A 25,195-nucleotide genomic window follows, 5' to 3' on the forward strand; every position below is an offset into this window, starting at 1 on the left:
ACCTCAGGTGACCCCCTTGGCCTTCCAAAGTGCTGGGATTACAGGCATGAGCCACCACACCCGGCCTACATGTCTTTAATTTGCATTTCTCAACTGCTGAGGCTGAGCTTATTTTTCTGTGTTTACTATCTAGTCAGTTTTCCGTTCTATAAACTGCCTATATATTCTTTGTCCAATAGTGGGTTTGGAGTGTTTCATTGTCATGGATTTATAGGAGTTATTTATATGTTTTGGAAGCAAATTCTTTTTCCTAAATTTCCACCCAGTCCATAGGTGTTTTAACTTTTCTATTGTGTCTTTCGTCAAACCGAGGTTTGTAAGACCATTTTAATCTATCAGATTTGTCCTTTTTTTCCCCTTTGTTACCTGGGGTTTTTGCATTTTATTTAAAAGCACTTTCTCTGTATGTTTTAAAGAGATACTCTTGTGTTTTCTTTCAAAAGTTAGAAAGTTTTGGTTTTCATATAGGTCATCAATCTATTTTGAAAGTGTGTGTAGGGCGGTATTATATGGAGATCTAATTTTATCTTTTTATGGAGACAGCCAGTTGTCTTACCACTGTTTATTGCATTATTCATTGTCTATCTCCCACTTCCGTGATTTGCATTGTCACTTCTGTCATTTGTCAAGGTTTTGTGAATATAGGGGTCTCTGTGGCTCTCTATTTCGTTCCATTACCACACAGCTTTGATAGCTTCCAACTGAGTAACAAGACTAGATTTCTAGTAGAGTGAATCTCTGTGCCGTTTTCTTCCTCTTTCTCTTCTTCAGTGTCGTCATCTTCTTGTTCTTCTTTTTCTTTTCCTCTCTTCTTCCTCTTCTCCATCATCATCATCATCATCAAAATCACCCTGCTTCTACCTTTTATTCCTCCATATAAATTTTAGTATATGCTTGTCAAATCCCATTAAAATTTTGATTAAAATTGAATTGAATTTATGGACTAATTTTGGGGGAAATTTGCTTTCTTTAAGATATTGACTCTCCCATCTATGAAAACAATATATCATTTTATTTATTAGAATATTCTTTAACATTTTCAATACAGCTTAACCCTTTTTCCCCTTAAAATTTTTGTATGTATATTTAGTAAGATATATGCCTATGTACCTCAGAATGTTGTATTCATCATAAATTATACCTGTTTTAAGCACTTCCATTGTTTATAGCTATTTATGTACCTCTTGTTGAATAGTTTCTGTGTATAGCAAATTCTGCTGAACTTAACTAATTTCTGCAAATATACTGAGGTGTATTTATCATGTTTTAAAGATTAACAAAATTAAGTATCAGAGATTACATAATTTTAATATGATTGTATATGACTAGTGTACAGCCTGGATTTGAACTTAGTTTTATCTAAATCTTTGCCTTTTTCTAAGAGCGTTTCCTTTTAAATGAGCTAATGTTTCTCTGACGTATGTTATCTTGTTTAGCAGGATTTTTTTAATACTAAAAAACCAAAATCTCATTACAGAGCCTGTATGTGAAAGAGGCACTTAATTCACCCAGTGTGTCTCTTAATATCAATTAATTAATTCATCTGGATAGCCACATTCATGGCAGAGAGTAAGTCTATAAAATAAATACTTTTTCTGGTCATTATCTTTGGATCAGCTCTTAAGGAAAACACCCATCCTAATTGAATTAGCGTGGCTTTCCTAATTGCTTAATGCCCTACTTGTGCTTAGGCCTGTGTTGTATTAGTCCCTCCCAACAGCTCTGGAGGCAAGGCCTAGAGCATAGTGTGGGTGGTCCAGGGCCAAAGGAGAAAAGCTAATGTGCTAAGGTAAGATGAAGACAAGTTTTTAATGCTTTTAATATTTGAAGTGTTTAACTCTCTCCTCTGACACCTAGTATCCCTACTAACTCCTCCAAAAAAGCCTTAGATTTTAACTTCACCCCTGCCAAAAAAAAAAAAAAAGAGAGAGAGAAAATAGGATAGAGGGAAAAAATCTCGAATACAATGCAAGGGCAGTTTCTCAGGTGTGTGCTGCTGGCTTGTTTGCTTCCAGCTCTCAGTCTAGATCCCATTTGTCTGGGGTTTCTTTCTGGCATCCTCTCTCCATCTCTTGCTAGGCCCTTCCTCTTAGGGCTGGAGCAGGTACATTTCTGGGAATGGTCCTGGACAGTTTTTTGAGCCTCAGAGCACAGTAGTTATAGATGCCTGGGCTGTTTATAACTTTGCTTCAGTGTTGAGGCTGCCTAGTGCTGTGGCGTCAATGAACAGCTGATGGCAGATGGTTCATTTCTGTGCAGGATGTGTTGCAGACATGTGGATTGGTAGTGGAACCTGAGCAAATATATCTCAACTCTCTGTTTTAAAAAATGCTTAATAATAAGTGTGCTCATAGTAGGTACGAAATAAGCATTCGCTGGTTGACTGAAGGTTATAGAATAGGGAAGGAAAGGAAGGATGGTTTGAAATTTATTTGCATTGTGAGAGGGGGGAGGGGATTGTTACCAGTGAGCTTTAGTTTATAGATATTTTCACTATTGTTCCAGACTCTGTTATAATATTCATTCCATTCATTCAAAAAGCATTTGTTGAACACATTTGATATACCAGGCACCATTCTAGGCACTGGTGATGAACAAAACGTGGAGATACCCATTCTTCTTGGGCATTTGTTCTTTAGGGTGTGGAAACTGACAGGAAAGGTTTAGAAAAAGAACAAGGCGATTAATTTTAGATTGAGGTAAGTGCTATGAGGAAAATAGAGTAGGAGAGCCCCCCAAAAAGACATGGGGGCAGAATGTGATGGGTATTGCTCCTTTGGTTTAGTCTGCTGGCTTGGCCATAGAATATAGGTTCAAGAATGACCCAGAAATGTGACTTGCCTGAGTTCATGTTTATAAACAACCAGATTTCAAAAAAATAAGACTACATGTGGGTGGACATGGTTTCCAGAATTGAGGGCTTAAGGCACTTCATCCTCCAACCATATGAGTGTTGAGAAACAAACTTATACACTAAGGCAGTCATTCTGCCATGAAGATTTGTGCTAACCAAGGTTAATGTCTGGATTCTCCATCTTCGCATTGTGGTTGTGCCAGCTTGGGGCAATCTGCCTCACTCTGCAAGGCCCTGGTTGTCCATCTGTAGGCCTTGGCCAAGATTGCTTTAAGGCATCAGGAAAGGTCTCTTTAAAGAGGTGGCACAAGGCGGGGTGTGGTGACTCATGCCTGTAATCCCAGCACTTTCGGAGGATGAGGTGGGCAGATCACCTGAGGTGGAGAGTTCGAGACCAGCCTGACCAACATGGAGAAACCCCGTCTCTATTAATAATACAAAAATTGGCTGGGTGTGGTGGTGCATGCCTGTAATTCCAGCTACTTGGGAGGCTGAGGCAGGAGAATCGCTTGAACTCAGGAGGCAGAGGTTGCAGTGAGCTGAGATCATGCCATTGCACTCCAGCCTGGGGAACAAGAGCGCAACTCTGTCTCAAAAAAAAAAAAGAGGTGACACACTTTGGGAAGCCAAGGCTGGCAGATCACCTGAGGTCAGGAGTTTGAGACCCACCTGGCCAAAGTGGTAAAACCCTGTCTCTCCTAAAAATACAAAAATTAGCCGTGTGTGGTGGTGTGCACCTGTAATCTGAGCTACTCAGGAGGCTGAAGCAGAAGAATTGCTTGGCACCAGGAGGCAGAGATTTCCGTGAGCTGAGATTGCACCACTACATTCCAGCTTGGGCAACAGAGCGAGACTCTGTCTCAAACAAACAAACAAACAGATGACATTTGAGCCAAGACTGGAGGATAACAGGGAGCCAGACCCCAGCATTCCAGGAAAAGGAACAGCTAGCACAAAAGTCCTGCAGCGTGAAAGAGCTTGGTGTGTTAGAGAACAAAAGAACAGAATAGTGAGCTGGGAGTGAGAGGAGGTACCAGATAAATTGTAGATGTTGACTAGGGCTGCATCACAGTGTCTTCTACACTATAGTAGGAATTTGGATCTCCTTCCAAGTACGATGAAAAACTACTGTTTTATCCTGGGGTTTCTGAACTTGTGTAGGAGAACATTACAATTGTATAAAAATGTAAACTTTTCATAGCTTGAATCACAAATGTCAGCAACAAGCCATGATAGGATAAGCAGTATCTGCACCTTTATTACCAACAGAAATTAAAGATATATCCATTTATTACTGTTATCACAGTTATCTCTAAATATCATTTATCATCTTATGCCTAATTAGAAATTATGGTAGTTATTAGACCTTACAATAGATCTTATTATTTAATGCTTTAATACAGGGGTCAGCAACTATAGCCTGTGGACCACGTCCAAGCTGCCACCTGTTTTTGTACATAAAACTTACTGGAACACAGCCATACCCATTTATTTACATTTAACAGTTGCAGCAGAGATGTTCTAGCCTGCAATGCTTAAAATGCTTACTGTCTGGCTGGAAAAAGGTTGCTGACACGTGCATTGATAAAGCAGCATATATATTACTATGATACAATTTTTTTTTTTTTGAGAAGGAGTCTCACTCTGTCGCTCAGACTGGAGTGCAGTGGCATGATCTCGGCTTACTGCAACCTCCGCCTCCCGAGTTCAAGCAATCCTTCTGTCTCAGCCTCTCGAATAGCTGGGACTATGGGCACATGCCACCACGCCTGGCTAATTTTTGTATTTTTAGCACAGACAGGATTTCACCATATTGGCCAGGCTGCTGTCAAACTTCTGACCTCATGATCCACCCGCCTCCACCTCCCAAAGTGCTGGGATTACAGGCATGAGCCACTGAGCCTGGCCTATAATACAATTTTAAAAATATTTGGATAACTGTTTGGTTTCTTTGCAAGCTTATTTATTTTATTTTATGCATTTAAAAACATTATTCTGAAAAGAAGATCCATAGGCTTCACCAGGGGAAAAAAAGAGAAAGAAAAAGAATTCCTGTATTTCACTGTCTTAGGCTGGGGATCCAAATGGATGGACTTGTATTTATTTCCTCTGCCTGAGATTCTCTCCCTTCTCTCCCTCCTTCTTTGGCAGATTTTCCATTTCTTTTGGAGTGTGGTACCGAAGCTGTCTCCTTTTTATGAATAACATATTGGATCCTACACATTAACTGAATGAGCCAAGCAGAGGCTTTATTAGCACTGTTCAAAGTAATGCCCATAATAACACTGTGTAGTATGGATCTGACTGTCTTCATGTAGCACTGCGGAAAGGGAGGCCCCAAGACGTTGTCTTGCTGGTCATTCATTTACCCTATATTCACTGAGCACCTATTGTGTGCCAGGGGCTGTGCCAAATTCCCAGGTGACAGAGCTGTTACTGGTGAAGCCAAGTTTTGGATCAGGCCCATCTGACACTAGTGTCTGGGTGGCTCATGCCACAGCAGGTTATGTTCAGGATGTCACGTGACACCCTGATGCCTCAAGCTTGGCCACTCCTCCATCCCTAGTGTTTCCAACCACATTGTTCCTTGGCTGTGAGCTGTGAAGCGTTTTATCTCATCCTCTCTCCACAGACCACTATTTGTATTGTTTTGCCTAGAACAGGCCATGGAGTCAGTATTTTCCCAGCTGTAGTAGCATCTTCGGTGATCCCTGCTCATGCCACTGGAATGGCCCTTTAAAAATGTATTATTTATTTATTTATTTATTTTTTTGCAAGCACGAGTTTCTTTCCTATAAGTGCAGCTCTTTTTTCTTGTCTCTGTAGCACTCTGTGGCTTTCTGAGACCACAGGCTCTAACTTGCCCATTGCAACCCATGTTTAAGCATTTGCACATGGCATTTGATTGAGGGGTAAGTTAAAACTGCTGGCAGTGGGAGGGGCTGGCAGTCGGGTCTCTTATCTCAAGTGGATGGAAAAATAAGACTGTTCAACGTGGTTCGCTCAACTCATACAGGTCCCTTCTGTCCAAAACCAGGGAGATTGCTTCTCCCTTGGAAACACGGGCACTCCTCATTGGCTGGGTCGGGCTAATACCCACACTATTAGGCATTTTCGCTGCTTTTTTCCCCTTCTTTTCCATGTTGCAAGTGATGTTAATGTACATGGGATTATCCAACTGGTCACCAGTACTTTCTCAGTGCATGAACACACATTATATTCTATATGTTTGGTGCAATTTTACTATTTTGCATCCTGCTTTTGTCCCCACAATACAGTGTCCCAGGGTCCCATATTACTGAACATTCTTTCATAGCAGCACTTCGATGGCTACATGGTATATCTTTGGCCTGCCTTACCATAATTTACTTCAGGTTTTCTTTGTGTTAGGGGACATTTGCAAGACTTTGTATTTCAGCCAGCATCTAATCAGGATACAGAAGCCATACTGTTATTTAAACAGGGGATATTCCAATGTAAATCATTGACAGCTAGTAGAAGCTGGTTAGTTGTGAGTAAAAGAGAATTCCTATGGGTCCAGAAGAAGCAGTTGCAGAAAAGAAGCTATGGCCTCCAGTTTGAGGAAGAGTGGGTAATTGAGGAACTAAAGACCAAGAGCGGGCATTGCTCATCCCCCAGGGTTCTTCAAAGAGGGCATGGCCACCACAGGGACGTCACGACCCACGGGTGGTACAGAGACTTGTCAGAGGAAAGCAGCTGGCCAGCTGGCTGTGCGGCACTATAGATGTGTCTCTGTTGTCAGAAGCTTGGGTAGGCAGAGCTGCTTTGAAGCAGTCCCTGGTAGGGAGAGCAGAGCCCGGGTGCAGGAGGCTTGAGGACTTGCCCATGGAATGGTAATGGTGGATCCCAAAGGGAATGTGCTTTCCCCAGGCAGAGTCACTCCAGTGCCCTCTATTGGTGAAGCGTCACATTGCCGCAGCTGGCAACCTGTCAGAAAGCAGGGCCAAGAATAGTTTTGAGTTGAGAGACAATAAATGAATAACTGGAATATTTGGCCTTGCTTTTAGCCTTTTTTTTCTGTAAACAGTGTTGTAGCAAACATCTTTCATAAAATGTTTATTGCATCTCTGATGTGTTGGTAGGATAAATTCATAGAATTTGAACATTTCGAAGGCCTTAGTCATATGTTACAAAATCATCCTGTTGACTCTACTGGGTGCTGTGTATGGGAGCAAAGGCATACAGCCTTGTTTTAGAACTTGTTCCTCCTTTACCTTTCGAATCTTGGCTTTGTCTGCTGGGTTGTTAACTCTTAGGCTGAGAGATGCTCAGAGCTGGCGATGCCAAGGTTGGAGCCTGCAGTCTGATGTAATAAGGGCCAAGCTCTGCCATGGAGGGAGGGAGTAGTGTGTTACTGAAGTCCTCCCTCACCTTGCTCAGTCTACTGAATGCATTCCCCTCCCATTTCATTAGCTGCTTCAACAAATTCATTTCCCTAAAACATCCCCTTCATCCTATCAGTAGTCTCTCTCAAAAGCTGTAAATGTTTCCTCTTTGTTTATGGCAGTGCAAATGAAAGAGAAGAGGAGAGAACTGACCAGTGGCCCTGGGTCCCTTGCCTCCATTCTGTTGATGAGGGACTGAAGCAAAATGACATGCCCAAGGTCACATGGGTAGTGAGCTGGTCAGGCCCAACCAGGGCTTCGTTCCTCCCAGTCCTCTGCTTCTCGCAGTTGCCAGACCACTGTGGCTCCATCACCCTAACTCCTCATTGTTCTCCCAGCACAGTACCTGTCCCGTGACAGGTATCACACTCCTCTAGTGCTCACACTATGCCCTTGCTGGGGCTGCCCCACTGTCTGAAATGCCAAGATGGCCCCCCTCAGCTGCTGTGCTCAAGGGGACTGCCTACACCTAACTTCAAGGCCAAGTCCAAGATTCACATCGACATAATTATATTCCATTACTGTTTAACAGATTCGAGTCAGTAATTCTTATCCTACAGTATTAGAGATGTGGACATGAACTGGGTTCTACCCTGAGCTTTTAGTCCCAGCCTGGACACCAGGCAAAAGTAGGTATGTGCTGGTTTCTATCATGTGAAATTGACTAAGGAAGCAAGCAACTTCATGTCTTTGAACAGGGGTCTGCTTTTTTGTTTGTTTTTTGTTTTTTTTTTCAATCGTGGACATCTAGTAGTGCATGTTCCTTTAAAGTGAGTTTGTCATCTCCAGAAAAGCATGTTGTTCTTTCTTTCTATCTTCCACAAGTCCTTGGTTAAAACACTGAAGGGGACAGGCAGTCTCCTTCTGCCCTTTTCCTCAGGCTTGCCATGTCCTGACAGATTCCCTTGGCTCCTGGGAGCTGTCTACCCACCTCTGTCTGCTCCTTCTGACCCAGATCTTATTACAGATATAGAGAGAGCAAACCATTTATTGCAGAACAGGCCCTTCACCTTCATGTTCTGTGTTTACAGACCACAAAGAGGTAGTTAATAGATATCTCTTAATACTTGTCTTGTTCTTTTTTCGGCTTTGGGAATTGGGTACAGTATATCTGGGTCCTGTGGAAAGCGAAATGATTGGAGAGAAAGACAACAGCTGAAAATGGAATTCTCACTTAGGAGCATGAAAAAAGAGTAGAAAAGAAGTCAAACCACAAATTCTTCAAATTAATGGGTGGGAACGAAGTGCTACCACTCTAATGGGGTGGCAGGGTTGCCGTTTCTGATGGTGAGCAGCCCCTGGGAGGCTGGAGCCTCTGCTATGGGGAATGGGCATTTACAGCAGCTGACCACTTTTTCTTCCTTATCCTTCTTCCTCATCCCCAACTCTTTGCCTTTCCCCCCCACTTTTTTTTTTGGCGGGGGGTAGGTGGTGTCTGGATTTTATTTTAGGGTATTTCTAACATGCCTCCTTAACGTTCTAACATGCCTCCTTAATGGTCAGATCTGTAGTCCTGTCTGGAGACATTGCTCTGTAACTTAGCAACCAGCATATCATATATTGCCCTCAGTTGTTTCATTAGCCTGAAGATGTGAACATCAAAAAAATGGACACACAGTGGACAAAAGCAATCAGGCTTGCATGCAAAAACAGTCTCTGTGATGATTAAGAAATAGACCTGAACAACTGCATTATTTTACAGTAACATATCCAAAGTAAGGACCTCCTCACATCTGGAGAAAGAGACAGACACAGACAATGATGGAGAGGGAGTGAGAAGAGATGGAGCCAGGGAAGATGCTGGAGCTTCCTGCCCTCCACAGGGCCTGAATGCAGGGGATCGGAAGCCTTCCTCCCTGTGGACCTCCTGTTGTCATTGCTAAAAGACAGGAAGGAGAATAGAATTGGGATTTTTGAGTAGGCAAAATTCTTAATTTATCTGACTCAGTAGAAAGTTGGCATACTGAGAAAAACAGATTTCAGAGGGAAACATATGACAACAATGACATTTTTCTGTGCCATCTTATTACCCAATCTGCATGGAGGCTGAGTCGATGAACTAGTAAAGACACAAAGACATCCTATCGAGATGTCTGTGAATGGCAGGGGCTGGTACAGTCTGGAACTGCTGGGTATTGGTAAATATGACAGCAGGGCTTTGGCTGGCTTTCACTGGGCCACTTGTCATTCTCCTCATACATTGTGTTCAGTCAGGACATTTCCCTGCAGAAATGTTCTTTCTGCTGGTTTTCTCGTTTTTGAGAAGCTGGCATGAGTTTTGTTTGCTTCAAACTTTATTATTTATTACCTCAAAATTCAGAATATTTATTCCAAATGTCATGTGTAGTCTTAACAAAAGTTTAGACTGTGGTGATTCTAAACTTCATTTGGCATCAGAGTTACTTGGGATCGTAGTGAAAATGCAGCAAACCAGGCCCCTGATTCATGGGCTGTGGAGGGGAATCCCCAGAAATCTACATCCTAACACTCACCCATGGTGATTCTAAAACAGACGGTCTGAAGATCATAGGAGAAATGAAAGATTAAAGAGTCATTTTCCAGGGAGGGCATGTGGCAATTTCTTGGCACTGTGAGTTGATAGATACATTCTTTGCTTTCATGGAATCCCTTTCCCTGTTTGTGGGGGGTATTGCCTCATTGTTTTTTTATTCTTTACACACTTTATTTATTTCCCATGCGTTATTGGGGTACAGGTGGTATTTGGTTACATGAGTAAGTTCTTTAGCGGTGATTTGTGAGATTTCGGTACATCTATCACCCGAGCAGTATACACTGCACCATATTTGTAATCTTTTATCCCTTGCCCCCCTCCCGCTCTTTCCCCCAAGTCCCCACAGTCCATTGTATCATTCTTACGCCTTTGTGTCCTCATAGCTTTGCTCCCGTATATCAGTAAGGACATACGACGTTTGGTTTTACATTCCTAATTTACTTCACTTAGAATAATAGTCTCCAGTCTCATCTACGTTGCTGAAAATGCTGTTAACTCACTCCTTTTTATGGCTGTGTAGTATTCCATCTCATATATAGATGTGTATGTGTATGTGTGTGTGTATATATGTGTGTGTATGTATGTGTGTGTGTATATATGTGTGTGTATGCATGTATATACACCACAGTTTCTTTATCTACTCATTGATTGATGGGCATTTGGGTTGGTTCCACGATTTTGCTATTGTGAATTGTGCTGCTATAAACGTGCGTGTGCAAGTATCTGTTTTTGAATAATGGCTTGTTTTCCTTAGGGTAGATACCCAGTAGTGGGATTGCTGGATCAAATGGTAGTTCTACTTCTAGTTCTTTAAGGAATCTCCACACTGTTTTCCACAGTGGTTATACTAGTTTACATTCCCACCAGAAGTGTAGAAGTGTTCCCTGTTTACCACATCCATGCCAATGTCTATTTTTTTTATTTTTTTGATTATGGCCATTCTTACAGGAGTAAGGTGGTATAGCATTGTGGTTTTGATTTGCATTTCCCTGATCATTAGGGATGTTGAACATTTTTTTATATGTTTCTTGGCCATTTGTATATCCTTTTTTGAGAATTGTCTGTTCATGTCCTTAGCTCACTTTTTGATGGGATTTTTTTTTTTTCTTACTGATCTGTTTGAGTTCCTTGTAGATTTTGGATATCAGTCCTTTTTCAAATGTATAGATTGTGAAGATTTTCTCCCACTCTGTGGGTTGTCTATTTACTCTGCTGACTGTTCCTTTTGCCATGCAAAAAGCTCTTTAGTTTATGTCCCAGGTATTTATCTTTGTTTTAATTGCATTTGCTTTTGGCTTCTTGGTCATGAAATCCTTGTCTAAGCCAATGTCTAAAAGGGTTCTTCCAATGTTATCTTCTAGAATTTTTATAGTTTCAGGTCTTATGTTTAAGTCCTTAATTCATCTTGAGTTGATTTTTGTAAAAGGTGAGAGATGAGGATCCAGTTTCATTCTCCTATATATGGCTTGCCAATTATTCCAGCATCATTTGTTGAAAAGGGTGTCCTTTCCCCACTTTATGTTTTTGTTTGCTTTGTTGAAGATCAGTTGGTTTTAAGCATTTTGGTTTATTTCTGTGTTCTCTATTCTGTTCCATTGGTCTATGTGCCTATTTTTATACCACTACCATGCTGTTTTGGTGACTATGGCCTTATAGTATAGTTTGAAATCAGGTAGTGTGATGTCTCCAGGATTATGGCTGCCTCTGTTGAGTCATGCAGGTTGTCAGGGAAGTGGGGGAAGGCCGGCAGTGACAGGCTTCACCCAGCTCCCACGCTAACTGAAGGGCCAGTCTCACTCCTACCATACAAAGTTCGGCTACAGATTTCCTTCTCTCTGTGGAGTTATACCTGCTGCTCCAGTGGCTACCCTCCCATTGGATCCCTGTGGTGCCAGGCCGTAATGGCCTGCTAGGTGACGCAGGGAGCTCCCAGGACCTTTCTGCTGCTTCCTCTACTTTGTATTTCTCTCTGCTCTCTAAATTGGCTCAGCTCCAGGTAAGGTTGGAAACTTCTCCTGCAAACAGACCTTCAGCTTCTCTAGTGGGAGTGTTTTCGGAGAGGAGGGTCTCCCTTTCCTACTTCCACAGTTGGGGCACTCACAGTATTTGGGGTGTCTCCTGGGTATTGCGGGAGCCAGTCTGCTTCCTTCAGAGGGTCTGTGGGTCCTCTCGGGATTACTGGTTTGTCCTTGCAATCTATCTGGAGCTAAAATCCACAATGCGAACTTCGGCACGCTGCACTATCTGGCGCTGCAATCTAGTCTTGCCTCCCGTCCGCGATGATGATCCCCTTCCCATTTGTCACTTTAAAGCCTGAGAGCCAAGTCTCTCCATTCAGTTGCAATGCCCCAGTGAGGTACTTTTTTTTTTTTTCTTGAGACAGAGTTTCACTCTTGCTGCCCAGGCTGGAGTGCAGTGGCGTGATCTCGCTCACTGCAACCTCCACCTTCCAGTTTCAAGCGATTCTCCTGCTCAGCCTCCTGAGTAGCTGGGATTACAGGCACCCGTCACCACGCCCGGCTAATTTTTTTGTATTTTCATTAGAGACCGGGTTTCACCATGTTGCCCAGGCTGCTTTCGAACTCCTGACCTCGTGACCCACCCACCTCAGCCTCCCAAAGTGCTGGGATTGCAGGCTTGAGCCACAGCGCCTGGCCCTCCACACACTTTCATATGCCATTTGATGCGGTTTCTTTGGCCTGAGAAAAGTGACCTTGCCTCAGCTGAATGTTGCTTGGATTGACCCTGTCAAAAGATGGCTCCCAAGTGTCACCCATACCACTTGCTGATAAGACAGAGATGACCTTGTTGCTCACCTTGTTGAGGGAGAACATCAGCATGCAACACTTTGTCAGTATCTCAGGCAGAGGTGAATTCGTCAGGACCGCACTAGAGATGCAGCACCAGTAGGAGATGTATTTGAACTGATTGCAAGGAATTACCTCGTGGGATTATGAGAGCTGGTTAGGAAAACGCAAAATCCACAGGGAAGGCTGGAATTCTGAGACACAGACTAAATCTGCTATCTACTGTCCACAGATAGAATTTGTTCCTTCAAGGAACCCTCAGCTCTGTTTTATTGTTAGTGTTTTGTTTTTTGTTTTGTTTTGTCTTGTTTTGAAGAGACAGGGTCTTGCTCTGTTGCCTACATTGGAGTGCAGTAGTGGGATCATAGATCACTGCAGCCTTGACCTTCTGGGCGTAAGCAATCATCCCACCTCAGCCTCCCAATTAGCTGGGACCACAGGCATGAGCCACTATGCCTGGCTAAACAACTCTGTTTTTAAGGCCTTTCAATTTATTGAAGCAGGCCTGTTGAGATTATCTAGGATAATCTCTCTTACTTAAAGTCAAGTGATTATAGACTTTCATCACATCTAAAAAATACCTTACAGCAACATGTAGATTAGTATTCACATAACTGGGAACTGTATTCTAGTCAAGTTGACACATCAAAAAGGCCACCCAGTACCACACCACCCCCAGCCGTACCAAAAAAAAAAAAAAAAAAGGAAAAAAAAAAGGGCTATCACAGAAAGTAAAGTCAGAATTTATTGAGAATTGGAAGTTTGGTTTAGTTGGGTCTTTCAAAGCATGTGTGGGTCATGATACAACAGTTCGGATTGGTGGAAACTGCAGGTTTCGAGGCAAGGGATTCAAAGAGCCTTAGAGGACAAACAGTTGATGTTTTTCATTTGAGTTTCTGGGTCTTTCAGAAAGTTCCTGTAATGAGCAGTCATGCCATCTGCCTAAGCAGGAGACTTCTGGAAGAATAAAGTTATGCCAGTGAAGACAGAGGAAGCATACAAAGTGCTGTTACTGCAGACATTGGAAGGTGTGCATTCTTAGTGACCAGCTGAGTATTGGGGGTGAGGTAGATGGTTTCTGTTCTCAGCCCAGAGGCTCTGGATTCCTTTCTCATGAAGCGGCCACATGACCCTTGTTCCCAAAGCCTGAGCTTTGCAATTCTCCTTCTCAGGAGAATATTTGTGGACAGATATGACTGCCATATTGCTCAGCTGGCTCCTCGAGAGAGATGACACATTTGCTAACAGCAAATCAGAGCTGGAACGCCACCCCTTACTCCTGCTCCTCCCTCTTCTTAAATGGTGGAAGATCAGTCTGCCTTTCAAGTGTCCCGTCTTCCTTTTCTTCCTGCATCTCCGGCTCTAAGCGACCACACAGGACTTTTCTCTGTTCCATGAGGAGGTCTTGTCCTTTCGTGCCTCAGAGCTTTGAGATGTGCTGTTTCCACCTCTCTCCTGGGAAATCCTGCCTATGTGCAGAGGGCCATCTTGAATGTCATCTCCTCTAAAAGCCTTTGCTGCCCACCCTGTTCTTCCCATCTCCTCGCATCACACCTATGTGCTGATTCAGCGCTGGTCACCCCCAGGTCTCTGCCATGGTACAGATACAGTTATTACACGTCAGTTTCTCTCACTGACCAATTCCCAGCAGACAGGAATTAGTCCTATTTAACTTTGTATGTGCCTTGGTGCCTCATCTGTGCCTGGCATAGAGTAGTTTAGCCATTTATTCAACAGATAGTTTTCGAGTGCCGGCATGTGCCGGGTCATAGGTGTCCACTGTTCTGGATGGGAGTGATATACACATACTAAACTATCTGCTCTCTTGGAGGTGACATCTTAGGGGTGAGGGAGACAGCCAATGAACAAAAAAGATGAATAAGTAAAAGCACATAGACAGCACTTATTGATGCTTAGAGGGCTGCTGCCTCTGAAACAGACTGAGGGCTGAATAGGATAAAAAAAGTGGGTGAGAGATTCCCTCCTTCAATACGAAGCATGCTTGTGAGACAGAATTCCTCCTTAGACATGCTGGTCAACTTACAGAAGAGGTATGCATTTGCTAATATTTGTTATCATGCTGGGTAGATGTTTCTGTCCTTGGTGTAACATAGATTGTATTATTATTTTTATTTATTATTTACGTATAGGGTCTAGCTAAAAACAAATAAGAATATAGCAATGTGCTTTTTACGTATTATTTTTGTGCTTAATAATAAACAGTGAACTCTCTCCCTTTCTCTCTCTGTCTCTCTCACTTCTTTCTAGCATTTGCAATGTGCCAGGCACCGTTTTAAGGACTTTAAATGGGTTATCTCACTTGGTCCTCAGAATAACCTTAGGAAATAGGCAATATCCTCGTTTTCCATATGAGAAAGCCGGGGACATGAGAAAGCTGGGAGCATAAGGACAGCCATGCCACTTGCACCAGGTTTTCCCGCTTGGAAGTGAATTGTGTGTCCAGTCTGGGTGGCCCCATCACTTTTAAGCTGTGGACTGTGCCTCCTGTGTGGGATTTATGAAATCAGAACAATGACAAGCCTCTCCCTTTGTTAATGAAGTTTACATCTTAAGTTAGGCCTTTCTTACAAAGCCAAAGGTGTCATCAGCACATGGTGAAAAAGCTGTAATCCAGTTGACTTTCTGGATAGAATATGCAGTGGTCTACCATTGCCTTTGTTTCTGAGTTTGCTCTGCCTTTCTGCCAGGACCTTAAATTTTTAATGCATATTTTATTAGTTCTTCTACATATCTCCTTTTCATTTGAAGTACAAGACACTGATTTAAAAGCATGAGGGAAGGAAAGGAGAGAAGATAAATGTAATTGTTGACTGAGAAGGCACAGGCAGAAGGTGCTGCTGTCTCTGGGACAGCAGGAATTGCTCCCATTCTTCAGCCAGTTCGAGTCTAGATGCAGTGCCTATGTCCGTTTCCTTTTGTTCTTATTCACCTCTAACAGTGCATTGTTCTTCCCACTTTTGGGAAGAGAACTTAGGTCTGAGGAATTAAGTAGCTTGTACTGAGTCCACTCAGCTGGTGGGAAGCAGAGCAGGAATTGAGCCCAGCTTTATCAGAGGATTTAATCATGCTTTGCTTTGAAACAAACAATCATCAAGACCCTTTCTGGAAAGCAGTCTTGCTTGGGTTCCAAAAAGGAAGCAGTGAACCTTGAAGGAGTGCCTGAGGGAGCCTAGAGGCCAATGAGGAACTTCTCCCAGCCCTCCTCCCACTCAGCACCCAGTATGTCGCCTTGGGTGTGGTGGGGAAGCCCTGGGACTCTGGGGAGCATTCCTTAGCACTTAGGAATCCAGTCTTGATTATTTGCTGTCATGTATGTTGAGCGACTGATGAACTCTCCCCTCTGAGGGTAAATGCAAGGTCTGGGTCTTGCCTTTGTCAGGCACACAGAGCACATCCTTTGTTGTCAGATTACCTGGGTTTGAGTCCTCTCATCCCCTCCATGATGTTGGGCAAATAACTTATCCTCTCAGCAGCTTTGCTTTCTTATCTTTAACGTGGGTATAGAGGTGTAATGTTGGTTACATAAGCATGAGAAACAAAAACTCCCAGCCCAGTTCCTTTCAATAAATGTTAGTTCATTGCTTTTGTTAGGAATGCCTCATCACAACTCCAAACTTCCATGATTATTAGAAAGATTATTTCTGGGCCAGGTGTGGTGGCTTACGTCTATAATCCCAACACTTTGGGAGGCCGAGGTGGGCGGATCACAAGGTCAGGAGTTCGAGACCAGCTTGCCCAATATGGTGAAACCTCATCTCTACTAAAAATACAAAAATTAGCCGGGCATGGTGGTGGGCACCTATAGTCACAGCTACTTGAGAGGCTGAGGCAGGAGGATTGCTTGAACATGGGAGGCGGAGGTTACAGTGAGCCGAGATTGTGCCACTACACTCTAGCCTGGGTGATAGAGCAAGACTCCTTCTGGGGAAAAAAAAAAAAAAAAAAAAGATTGTTTCTAAACCCTCCTGACATTTTTATACCCCTAGAGCCTTCTTCCCTTCCTGTTTGGAAAATTTGGTAAGAATAAATTAGACCTCTTTCCTCTTAGGAAGAGAACTGCCTTAAGCCTTATATGAACAGGTGTGCCTGACCCAAGGGTTCAATCAGCACGTCTGCTGGCTCACTCTGAGACTTGTTCTTCATAGTCACTAATACAAAGGATTTTTCATTCTCCATCTTATTTTCTCAAGTTGTTTAGAGCTTGAGCAAAGAAAGGGTATGTTATGTATTCGGCTTCTTTAGAACTCTGTTGTTAGTATTTGCCATCTTCCTTTTCATTTCTCACAGAGTCAGAATTTTAGAGTTGAAAAGAGATTTTAAAAATGACTTGAATTCATTTCCCCATCTCCTATCTCAGCCTGCCTGCCAAGAGACATTCAGTACCATGCTTACATGCTTCCGGTAATGACGAGCTGGCTCTCTCCAGAGGTGACCCAGTGCATCAGGGGATGCTCTACACTGGGCTGAATTGCATATGTAGGGCCCGGATCTGGTGGTGTTGGGTTTTCGGGCCTGCCTGCACTTGGTGTGAAATGTTCAGATCCGCTTTTCTTTTGGAGGGAATTCTGGCCTGAAGGCTGCCCCCTTCTGGGTGGTTCTTTTAGAAAATTCATTGTCCAAAAAGTCATCAGAATTGGCTGGGGAAGCAAGCAATTTTATGTGTCTTTGGCATCTCATCAAGAAATTTCCTACCACCTCAGTGTGTCTACTGAGTCCTGAGCAAACTCCAGCTTGTGGCTTGATCTTATATTATGCAAGGTAGTGATCCTGAAGGCAGATTTATTAACCCCCAACTTCAGCATACCAGGTAGGGCATGCAACCATGGTGAGTCCTGGAAGGCCTCCTCCTGGAAATTATGTGTGGTATATACTCTACTGGAAGAAAATAAAACCACCAATGAAATTCTATCTTCAATGTCAAAGATGCTGTATTAATCTGTTCTTACACTGCTATAAACAACTACCCGAGACTAGGTAATTTATGAAGAAAAGAGGGTTTAATTGACTCACAGTTCTGCATGGCTGGGGAGGCCTCAAAAAACTTACAAATATGGTAGAAAGGTAAGCAGGCACGTCTTACATGGCAGCGAGTGAGAGAGTGTGTGAAAGAAGCAAAGGGGAAAGAGCCCCTTATAAAACCATCAGATCTCGTGAGAACTCACTCACTCTCATGAGAACGGCATGAGGGAAACTGCCCCTGTGATCCGATTGCCTTCCCCCCGGTCCCTCTCTCAACACATAGGGATTGTGATTGAAGATGAGACTTTGGTGGGGACACAAAGCCAAACCACATCAGATGCTAAGTGATAGCTTCCTAACACTCACTTCAAATATACTTGCCACATGGAGGCAGGCTGATTGGAGAGCTGCTTATTTATGGTATTTATTCTTAACTTCAAGGCAACATGCAAAAGGAACCAGCAAATGTTAAGAAACGAAGCTCTTTAATAACCCTTTTAAAGAAACAGCTTTACTGAGACAGATGTCACAATGATCCACCTTTTAAAGGGGGTGTTTAGTGCATTCACAGTGTTGTGCAGCCATCACCAATCTAGTTCCAAAACATTTGCATCACCCCAGAAGAAAACATTGAACCCACCGAGCAGTCATTCCCATTGCTTCCCTCCCCCAGCCTTAGGCAACGATTTATCCTAATGCCTCATTCTATTGATTTGCCCATCCTGGACATTTCATGCAAATGCAGTCATGTAACATGAAGCCTTTGTGTCTGGCATCTTTCACTTAGTGTAATGTTTTCAAGGTTCATCCATGTTGTAGCATGTATTGGTACTTTATTCCTTTTATTTATTTTAAGGCAAAGTTTCACTCTTGTTTTCTAGGCTGGAGTGGAGTGGTGCGATCTCAGCTCACTACAACCTCTGTTTCCTGGGTTCAAGCAATTCTCCTGTCTCAGCCTCCTGAGTAGCTGGGATTACAGGCACCCACCACCATGCCTGGCTAATTTTTTTGTTTGTTTGTTTGTATTTTTAGTAGAGACGGGGTTTCATCGTGTTGGTCAAGCTGGTCTTGAACTCCTGACCTCAGGTGATCCGCCTGCCTTGGCCTTCCAAAGTGCTGGGATTACAGGTGTGAGCCACCACGCCTTTCATTCCTTTTTTATGACTTACTAATTTTCTGCAGAATGGAAAGAACACATTTTGCTTATCCATTTATCAAGTAGTGGACTTATGTATTGTTTCTACTTTTTGGCTATTACAGATAATGTTTCTGTAAACATTAGTGCACAAATTCTTGTGTGGACACATGCTTTCAGTTCTATTGGGTAAATATGTAAGAGTGTAATTGTAGGAGTCAGGAATTGTAGAAATGCAGGAGTCAGGTCATATGCCCTTAATAACCTTTTAAAATTACTTTTTTTTTGTTTGCTATACTTGGGACCCATATTCCTTTTCTTTGGGTTTATATTCACTTCCTTTGTACTGAATATTGTCAGATAGAAAGTTAACAGCCTTTCTAGAAATAATTAAAAATTATTCAAGTGAGAATAAACTGAATGCCTGTTTTATCTGCTAGATTATATTTGCCTTTGTTCTCTTCTTTACCAAGCTTCTACTTGAAGATTTACAAAGATTTTTTATTTCTTTTCCAGAACCGCAATGAGATAAAAAATGGCACTATCCTTCGATTAACCAAATCTCCAGTAAGTCGATCTCAGCTTCTAACTTCCCAGTACATTCTTTGCTCTGCGTTTCTGCTATATGTGAGATATTAATTTTTGAGGATGACTTTAGTGCAAAGCAAAAGGCTTCCAGAATGTCCTGAACATGCAGATTCTGGATTAGCAGGAATGCTCCTCCATAGATTTCCCACTGCAGAGGAGGAAGACCTTACTCCAAGCGAAGGGCAAGCTTGTCTGACCTGTGGCCCAGGATAGCTTTCAATTCACAAATTCGTAAACTGTCTTAAAACATCATGAGTTTTTTTGTATTTTATTTAGTTATTCAGCTATCGTTAGTGTATTTTATGTGTGGCCCAAGACATTCTTCTTCTTCTTGTGGCCCAAGGAAGCCAAAAGATTGGACAGCTCTGCTTTAAGGTTTGAGTTTGGAGGTCGTCTTAACAACTTCTGTGTTACAACTGGGATCACTCACCTGTACCAACTGGTTTTACCCACCTGCTCACACATCCACCTAATGCCATCTGAGCAAATTCAGACAACAAACAAACAAAACCAAAGTCGGTTATTTCCCTTTAAAGTCAGTGTGCGTGTGTGTGTTTGTGTGAAAGAGAGAGTTTAAGTACTTTGTACTTAATGGGTTATTACAACAATTCATAAAAATAATTTACAAATGTTGGCCACTTCACTGTTCCATTGACAGCTGATTCTACATAAAGAACTTTAGAGTCTTCTGAATTAAAGCTGCTAAACAAGATGCTACAGTATATTTAGACTATTGTAGTTGATGATGTCTCTTTTCTTGATCTTTCCTACTTGCTTGGCGATACTTTAGGTAGTAACATTAGCGTATTTAACTATGTTATTTTACAGTGCATTTCATTGCTTTCTTAAAAAAATAATCTGCCCCAAATACACCACGTGTTACTATTTTCACTCTGCATATGTGATGAAAACTGTGTCTAACTATCATTTTCAGTTTCCACTGAAGCCATGTGGTAGGCTAAAAATAAATTTAAAAATTGGGAAAAGCATCTGGCTAAAATTAAGCTGCGGGTACTATAACTACCATAAATTCTTATTGTTGAAAATTACATTAGAGTGGCTTAGAAACTCCTAAACATTTTACCCAATAACATCCTGAACCTAAAAACAGTGATGAGCTCAGTGGAGTGAGTTGCTACAGTTCGCAGAACTGTCTTTGATGCCTGCTTTGCTACTTAATGGAAATTATAATCTTTACTCATTTTTCAGTGGCTACATGATGAGCTGAGGCATTTTTGTCTGACTTTGCATTGGTCTTCTTACTCAAGTCAGCATGAATGAATGTTAATTTGACCTTTAGACCATTGTTTTGTTTGGTTTTTGTAGTTTCTATTTATCCTGTTAAATGTAATCATCTGCTTGCTGGACAGAAAAAGTAGACCTTGCCTTTTATTTCCTTTTAGAGTCTAAAAGACAGGTTTTTAATCAAAGCCTTCTCTAAGGCAAAGAAGGAGTTAGTTTCATTTTTTTATTGCTGTGGATTCATGAACAAAATTTCTACAATCTAAGTCACTCCTTGAAATAAGGCTAGATATTAGATAGGGTGAAGTTTTTCAGCATCCCAAAGGAAACTTAGGATGACTTGTCATCAGGGAGAATGGAATTTGTGTTCTTGAGAGAATGATCCTCACATTCCCAGCTCAGTGAATGGAAAGATGTGAAAGCCCATGTAAGACAGGCACTATTAAAGATGGGAGCCCACCTACAAGAGACTGGCTTACGGTTTCCAAAAAGCAGTGGTTCCCAAACCTGGGTCAGCTGTGAAGCTTTGAAAATGCTGATATCTGGTGCCTTAATAGAGAGGGTGGATTACAGTATTTGGGAATTGGCCCCAGGAATCTGCGTTTTTAAGCAACCACGTTGTGTTGTGGCTGTGGCCACAGGGTCTAGAATTGGGAAGTTACTCTATAAGCAAGACATTTTCGATCTGTGAACTTTAAATAGGTTGTTTTTTATAATTTTGCATTTAGCTGAAAAATACAGGTTGCATATACGCGTTCATTTTTACATACACAATAAAAATATGTTTAAAAAAAAAAAAGAAACACCTATGAAGCTACCATAAAGAAGCCAGCAGATGGTGTTATACTAGTTTTTGAAGTTCCTTCTGCCTCAGCTGAACTCTCCCTGAAGCCAGATAAGGACATCTCAACACCCACACGGATATACATACGCACGCGCACGCACAACACACACACACACACACACTCCTGTTTTTATGTAATGTGTAGCTATGCTGAGTTTTACCTCCACTCTGTCAAAGGTGGTCTTTTTGTTGATTGATGAATTTGTTTTCTGTCTCCATTTATCACAGAACAGTCCCTCTAGATTGTTCCTAGAGAATTAGGTCATTGATACTAGAGGATCTAAACAAACAACTTGCACTGTTTAATTTGTAATAGGCCTTGTACATGGCTGCTTCTTCTCCACTGCATGGTACATCTTTAGACAGTCTCTCTAGTGGCCGTGTTAAACAAGTGTATCTTTCTAGTGTGGTATGTTTATCCATCTCCTGTTACCATAAAAATATAAGCTGGGTGCGGTGGCACACATCTGTAATCCCAGTACTTTAGGAGGCCAAGGCGGGTGAATCACGAGGTCAAGAGTTCAAGACCAGCCTGGCCAAGATGGCAAAACCCCGTCACTACTAAAAATACAAAAATTAGCCAGGCATGGTGGTGGGTGCCTGTAATCCCAGCTACTCAGATGGCTGAGGCAGAGAATTGCTTGAACCTGGAAGGCGAGGGTTACAGTGAGCTGAGATCATGCCACTGCACTCCAGCCTGGGCGACAGAGTTTTTTTTATATAGAGAGAGAGAAAGAGAGAGAGAGAGAGAGAGAGCGCAAGAGAGAGAGAGGCAGCGAGTGCGTGCGCGCGCCAGGAACACACCCAGAGAATGTGTGCAAATGTGTGTGACCTTTGGAGCAGTCAGGGTTTGGGGAACTTCTGAGTGCAGAGCTGAATAATGTGTCCTACCTGCCATGATCATAATAGCTGTGGGCATGGAGTCTGAGGTCCTCTGTTGCATGCAGCATATTTTAAAATCAGCTTTGGCTATTGTTCGTAGCAGAAAAAGCTTGGCTTGCCAGACCATTGTTGTTACTCTTCTGAAATTTTTGTTTTAAGAGGTGCTTACGGTGACTATATTTGTAGTCTTGAAGTGGAGAGAAACTTCTAAATAGAATACAAAACACAGAAGCCATAAAGAAAAAGATCGGTAAATTTGACTACCAAAAACTTAAAACAACCCCACAAAAACTTTGTGTTTGGAAAGAATTCCAGAAGCATGTATGTATGTATGTGTGTGTCTGTCTATCTATCTATCTATCTATCTATCTATCTATCTATCTATCTATCTATCTATCAATCAATCAAGGAGGAACTTCAGCCTCTCTTACAGATGAAAATCTACAGTCCTAGATAATCAAAGTGTGAGGAAAAGATGCTGTGGGGTCAGGATTTTGAAAATTTGAAGTAGAGTCTATTTGTGTGCCCTCTTTGGAGGGCAATTTAGTTGTATTCACCCAAGTTTAAAATACATATACCTTTGTCTTAACAGTACTGCTGCTGGGAATTTATATAATAAATAGACTCACAAAAGCACTGCAGGACGCACACACACACACACACACACACACACACACACACACACACACGCCCAAGCATGGCTATATGCATCATTGTTTTTAGTGATCTAAAACTGGGAACCTGTTATATGTCTATCAGTTGGACTAGGTAAGTGCTGTAGGTAATTTTTATGTTGTAGAATACTGTGCAGTTGTTAGTAAGAATGTGATACGTGCTGCCGAGGAGGTATCTCTAAAGCCTGTTATTAACACAAAAGCAGGTTGCAGAACATCCTGTATAGAAGGATGCATGGGGGGGTAATCCCAGCACTTTGGGAGGCCGAGACGGGCGGATCACGAGGTCAGGAGATCGAGACCATCCTGGCTAACACGGTGAAACTCCGTCTCTACTTAAAAATACCAAAAAAAAAAAAAACTAGCCGGGGGAGGTGGCGGGTGCCTGTAGTCCCAGCTACTCGGGAGGCTGAGGCAGGAGAGTGGCGTGAACCCGGGAGGCGGAGCTTGCAGTGAGCTGAGATCCGGCCACTGCACTCCAGCCTGGGCGACAGAGCGAGACTCCGCCTCAAAAAAAAAAAAAAAAAAAAAAAGAAGGATGCCTGTTATGTATGTGGAAAGGAAGTGTGTGTATATTCAGATAAAGGGATACAATGTTTCTCAAGGGATACTTACAAGAAACTTAACTTTGGGCTAACTTTATTTTTTTATTTGATAACTTCCAGTAGCACTCTGTGTGTGTGTGTGTGTGTGTGTGTATTATTGTTTTTTTGAGATGGAGTCTTGCTCTGTGGCCCAGGCTGGAGTAGAGTGGCACGATTGTGGCTCACTGAAACCTCCATCTCCTGGGTTCAAGTGATTCTCCTGCCTCAGCCTCCCAAGTAGCTGAGACTACAGGTGTGCGCCACCATGCCTGACTAATTTTTGTATTTTTAGTAGAGACAGGGTTTCCCCATGTTGGCAAGGCTGGTCTTGAACTCCTGACCTCAAGTTATCCGCCTGCCTCAGCCTCCTAAAGTGCTGGGATTACAGGCGTGAGCCACCGCGCCCGGCTGTACTCATATATTTCTACCTCTCTCATTTGCTGGTATTATTTTTAATTAAAGAAAACACAAATATATATTTAAGGCCGTTATAGTACAAAAGAGGCGAATCATAATGTCCCATGCTAAAAACATGTCAGGATTGCAAACTATGAGTTTTTTTGTGAACCCTATTATATGCGAACTGAATTATTGCCCATTACGCCTTCTTTTGGCCTGTGTGGACGTATTACAGAAAGCAGAACTGCTCATCAAGTCCCTAGTGTTGCTTTGTCAGCTGTAAGCATAATCTTCGCTTTCTGCTCTTTCTGGTTTAGGGAGCTGGTATCAGCGTTATCTAGGTCAGAGGGCCTGTCATAATGATTTTTGGGTTTTATTCCTTCTGGCAATAAGAAAAATGGTATTATCTCAGTCACTGTGTGGATTCAGGTTATCGGAGATTCTTAATAAGCCCATTAATGCCTTTTTTTTGAAATTCCATTTTTCAATTCAGGTTTTCCATTTTTCTCTCCTGGTTTGAGAAACTAATAAAGGGTTGTAAAATGCCTTAAATTCTATTTCTTGCCATCGCTTTCGGCAGCCTGGCTCATGGGAGAAGAAGCCTTTGGAGGCTGGCGGGCAGAGGAGTCACAGGATGCCCAGGCTGCTGCCCAAGGACAGATTGCAACGGCGGCCAGGGCACAGGGTCAGAGTTTCTTGCAGGTTCAGGAGATGCAGGGGGCTTGGGCTACCTGTCTTGTAGGGAATTGGAGAGTTGGAAGGAGTGTTATGGAGGGCAAGCCCCAGGGCTTCAGGATGTGGTGCTCTTTGAGCTAGGATGTCCTGTTCTTCCCGGTGCTCTGGCAAAATTAACTGCGTGCTGTTTACTGGAATAGAAAGGTGGAGAGGATGAAAAGTTTGAGATGTTCATTATGTGTCCATGAGGATATGTCATCAACTAGGAAGCCTGGAGAGATGCAGATGTGCCAGCCACCCCCGTAGAAATGTCATTTAAAGCTGTGGGCTGGAAGAAGTCACCATGGGGAAAGTAGAGGAGAAGGGCTCAGCACAGACCCCTGGGGACACTCTAAAGTTTAGAGGAGGAGCCGAACAAGAAGCCAGGTGAGCCAAGTGTTTCAAGGAGGAGGGCGTATTTACGTGTGTTGGAGGTTGCCCAGGTAATAAGGAAGATGAGATGAGGGTGATTCCTGGGCTGCCACCTAGAGGTATTAATAGCATCGTAGAGACACTCTCCATGCAGGGTTGGACAGGGGCGCCTCATAAGAGCGGGGAGAATAGGAGGTAGAAT

The 25,195-nt window shown here is 42.6% G+C and overlaps 1 protein-coding gene across 4 annotated transcripts in view; it reads left to right on the forward strand.

Annotated features, from left to right (window-relative positions):
* Positions 1-25,195, forward strand: part of ELMO1 (engulfment and cell motility 1) — a 584,323-nt gene that overhangs the window by 152,870 nt on the left and 406,258 nt on the right. For all 4 annotated transcript variants that reach the window (XM_025378540.1, XM_025378539.1, XM_025378538.1 and 1 more), the window contains one exon: positions 19,211-19,261. In XM_025378540.1, the coding sequence (XP_025234325.1) occupies positions 19,211-19,261 (51 nt within the window). The remainder of the gene's footprint in view (positions 1-19,210; positions 19,262-25,195) is intronic.

This window comes from Theropithecus gelada, chromosome 3, assembly GCF_003255815.1.
Source record: "Theropithecus gelada isolate Dixy chromosome 3, Tgel_1.0, whole genome shotgun sequence".
Classification (NCBI taxonomy): Eukaryota; Metazoa; Chordata; class Mammalia; order Primates; family Cercopithecidae; genus Theropithecus; species Theropithecus gelada.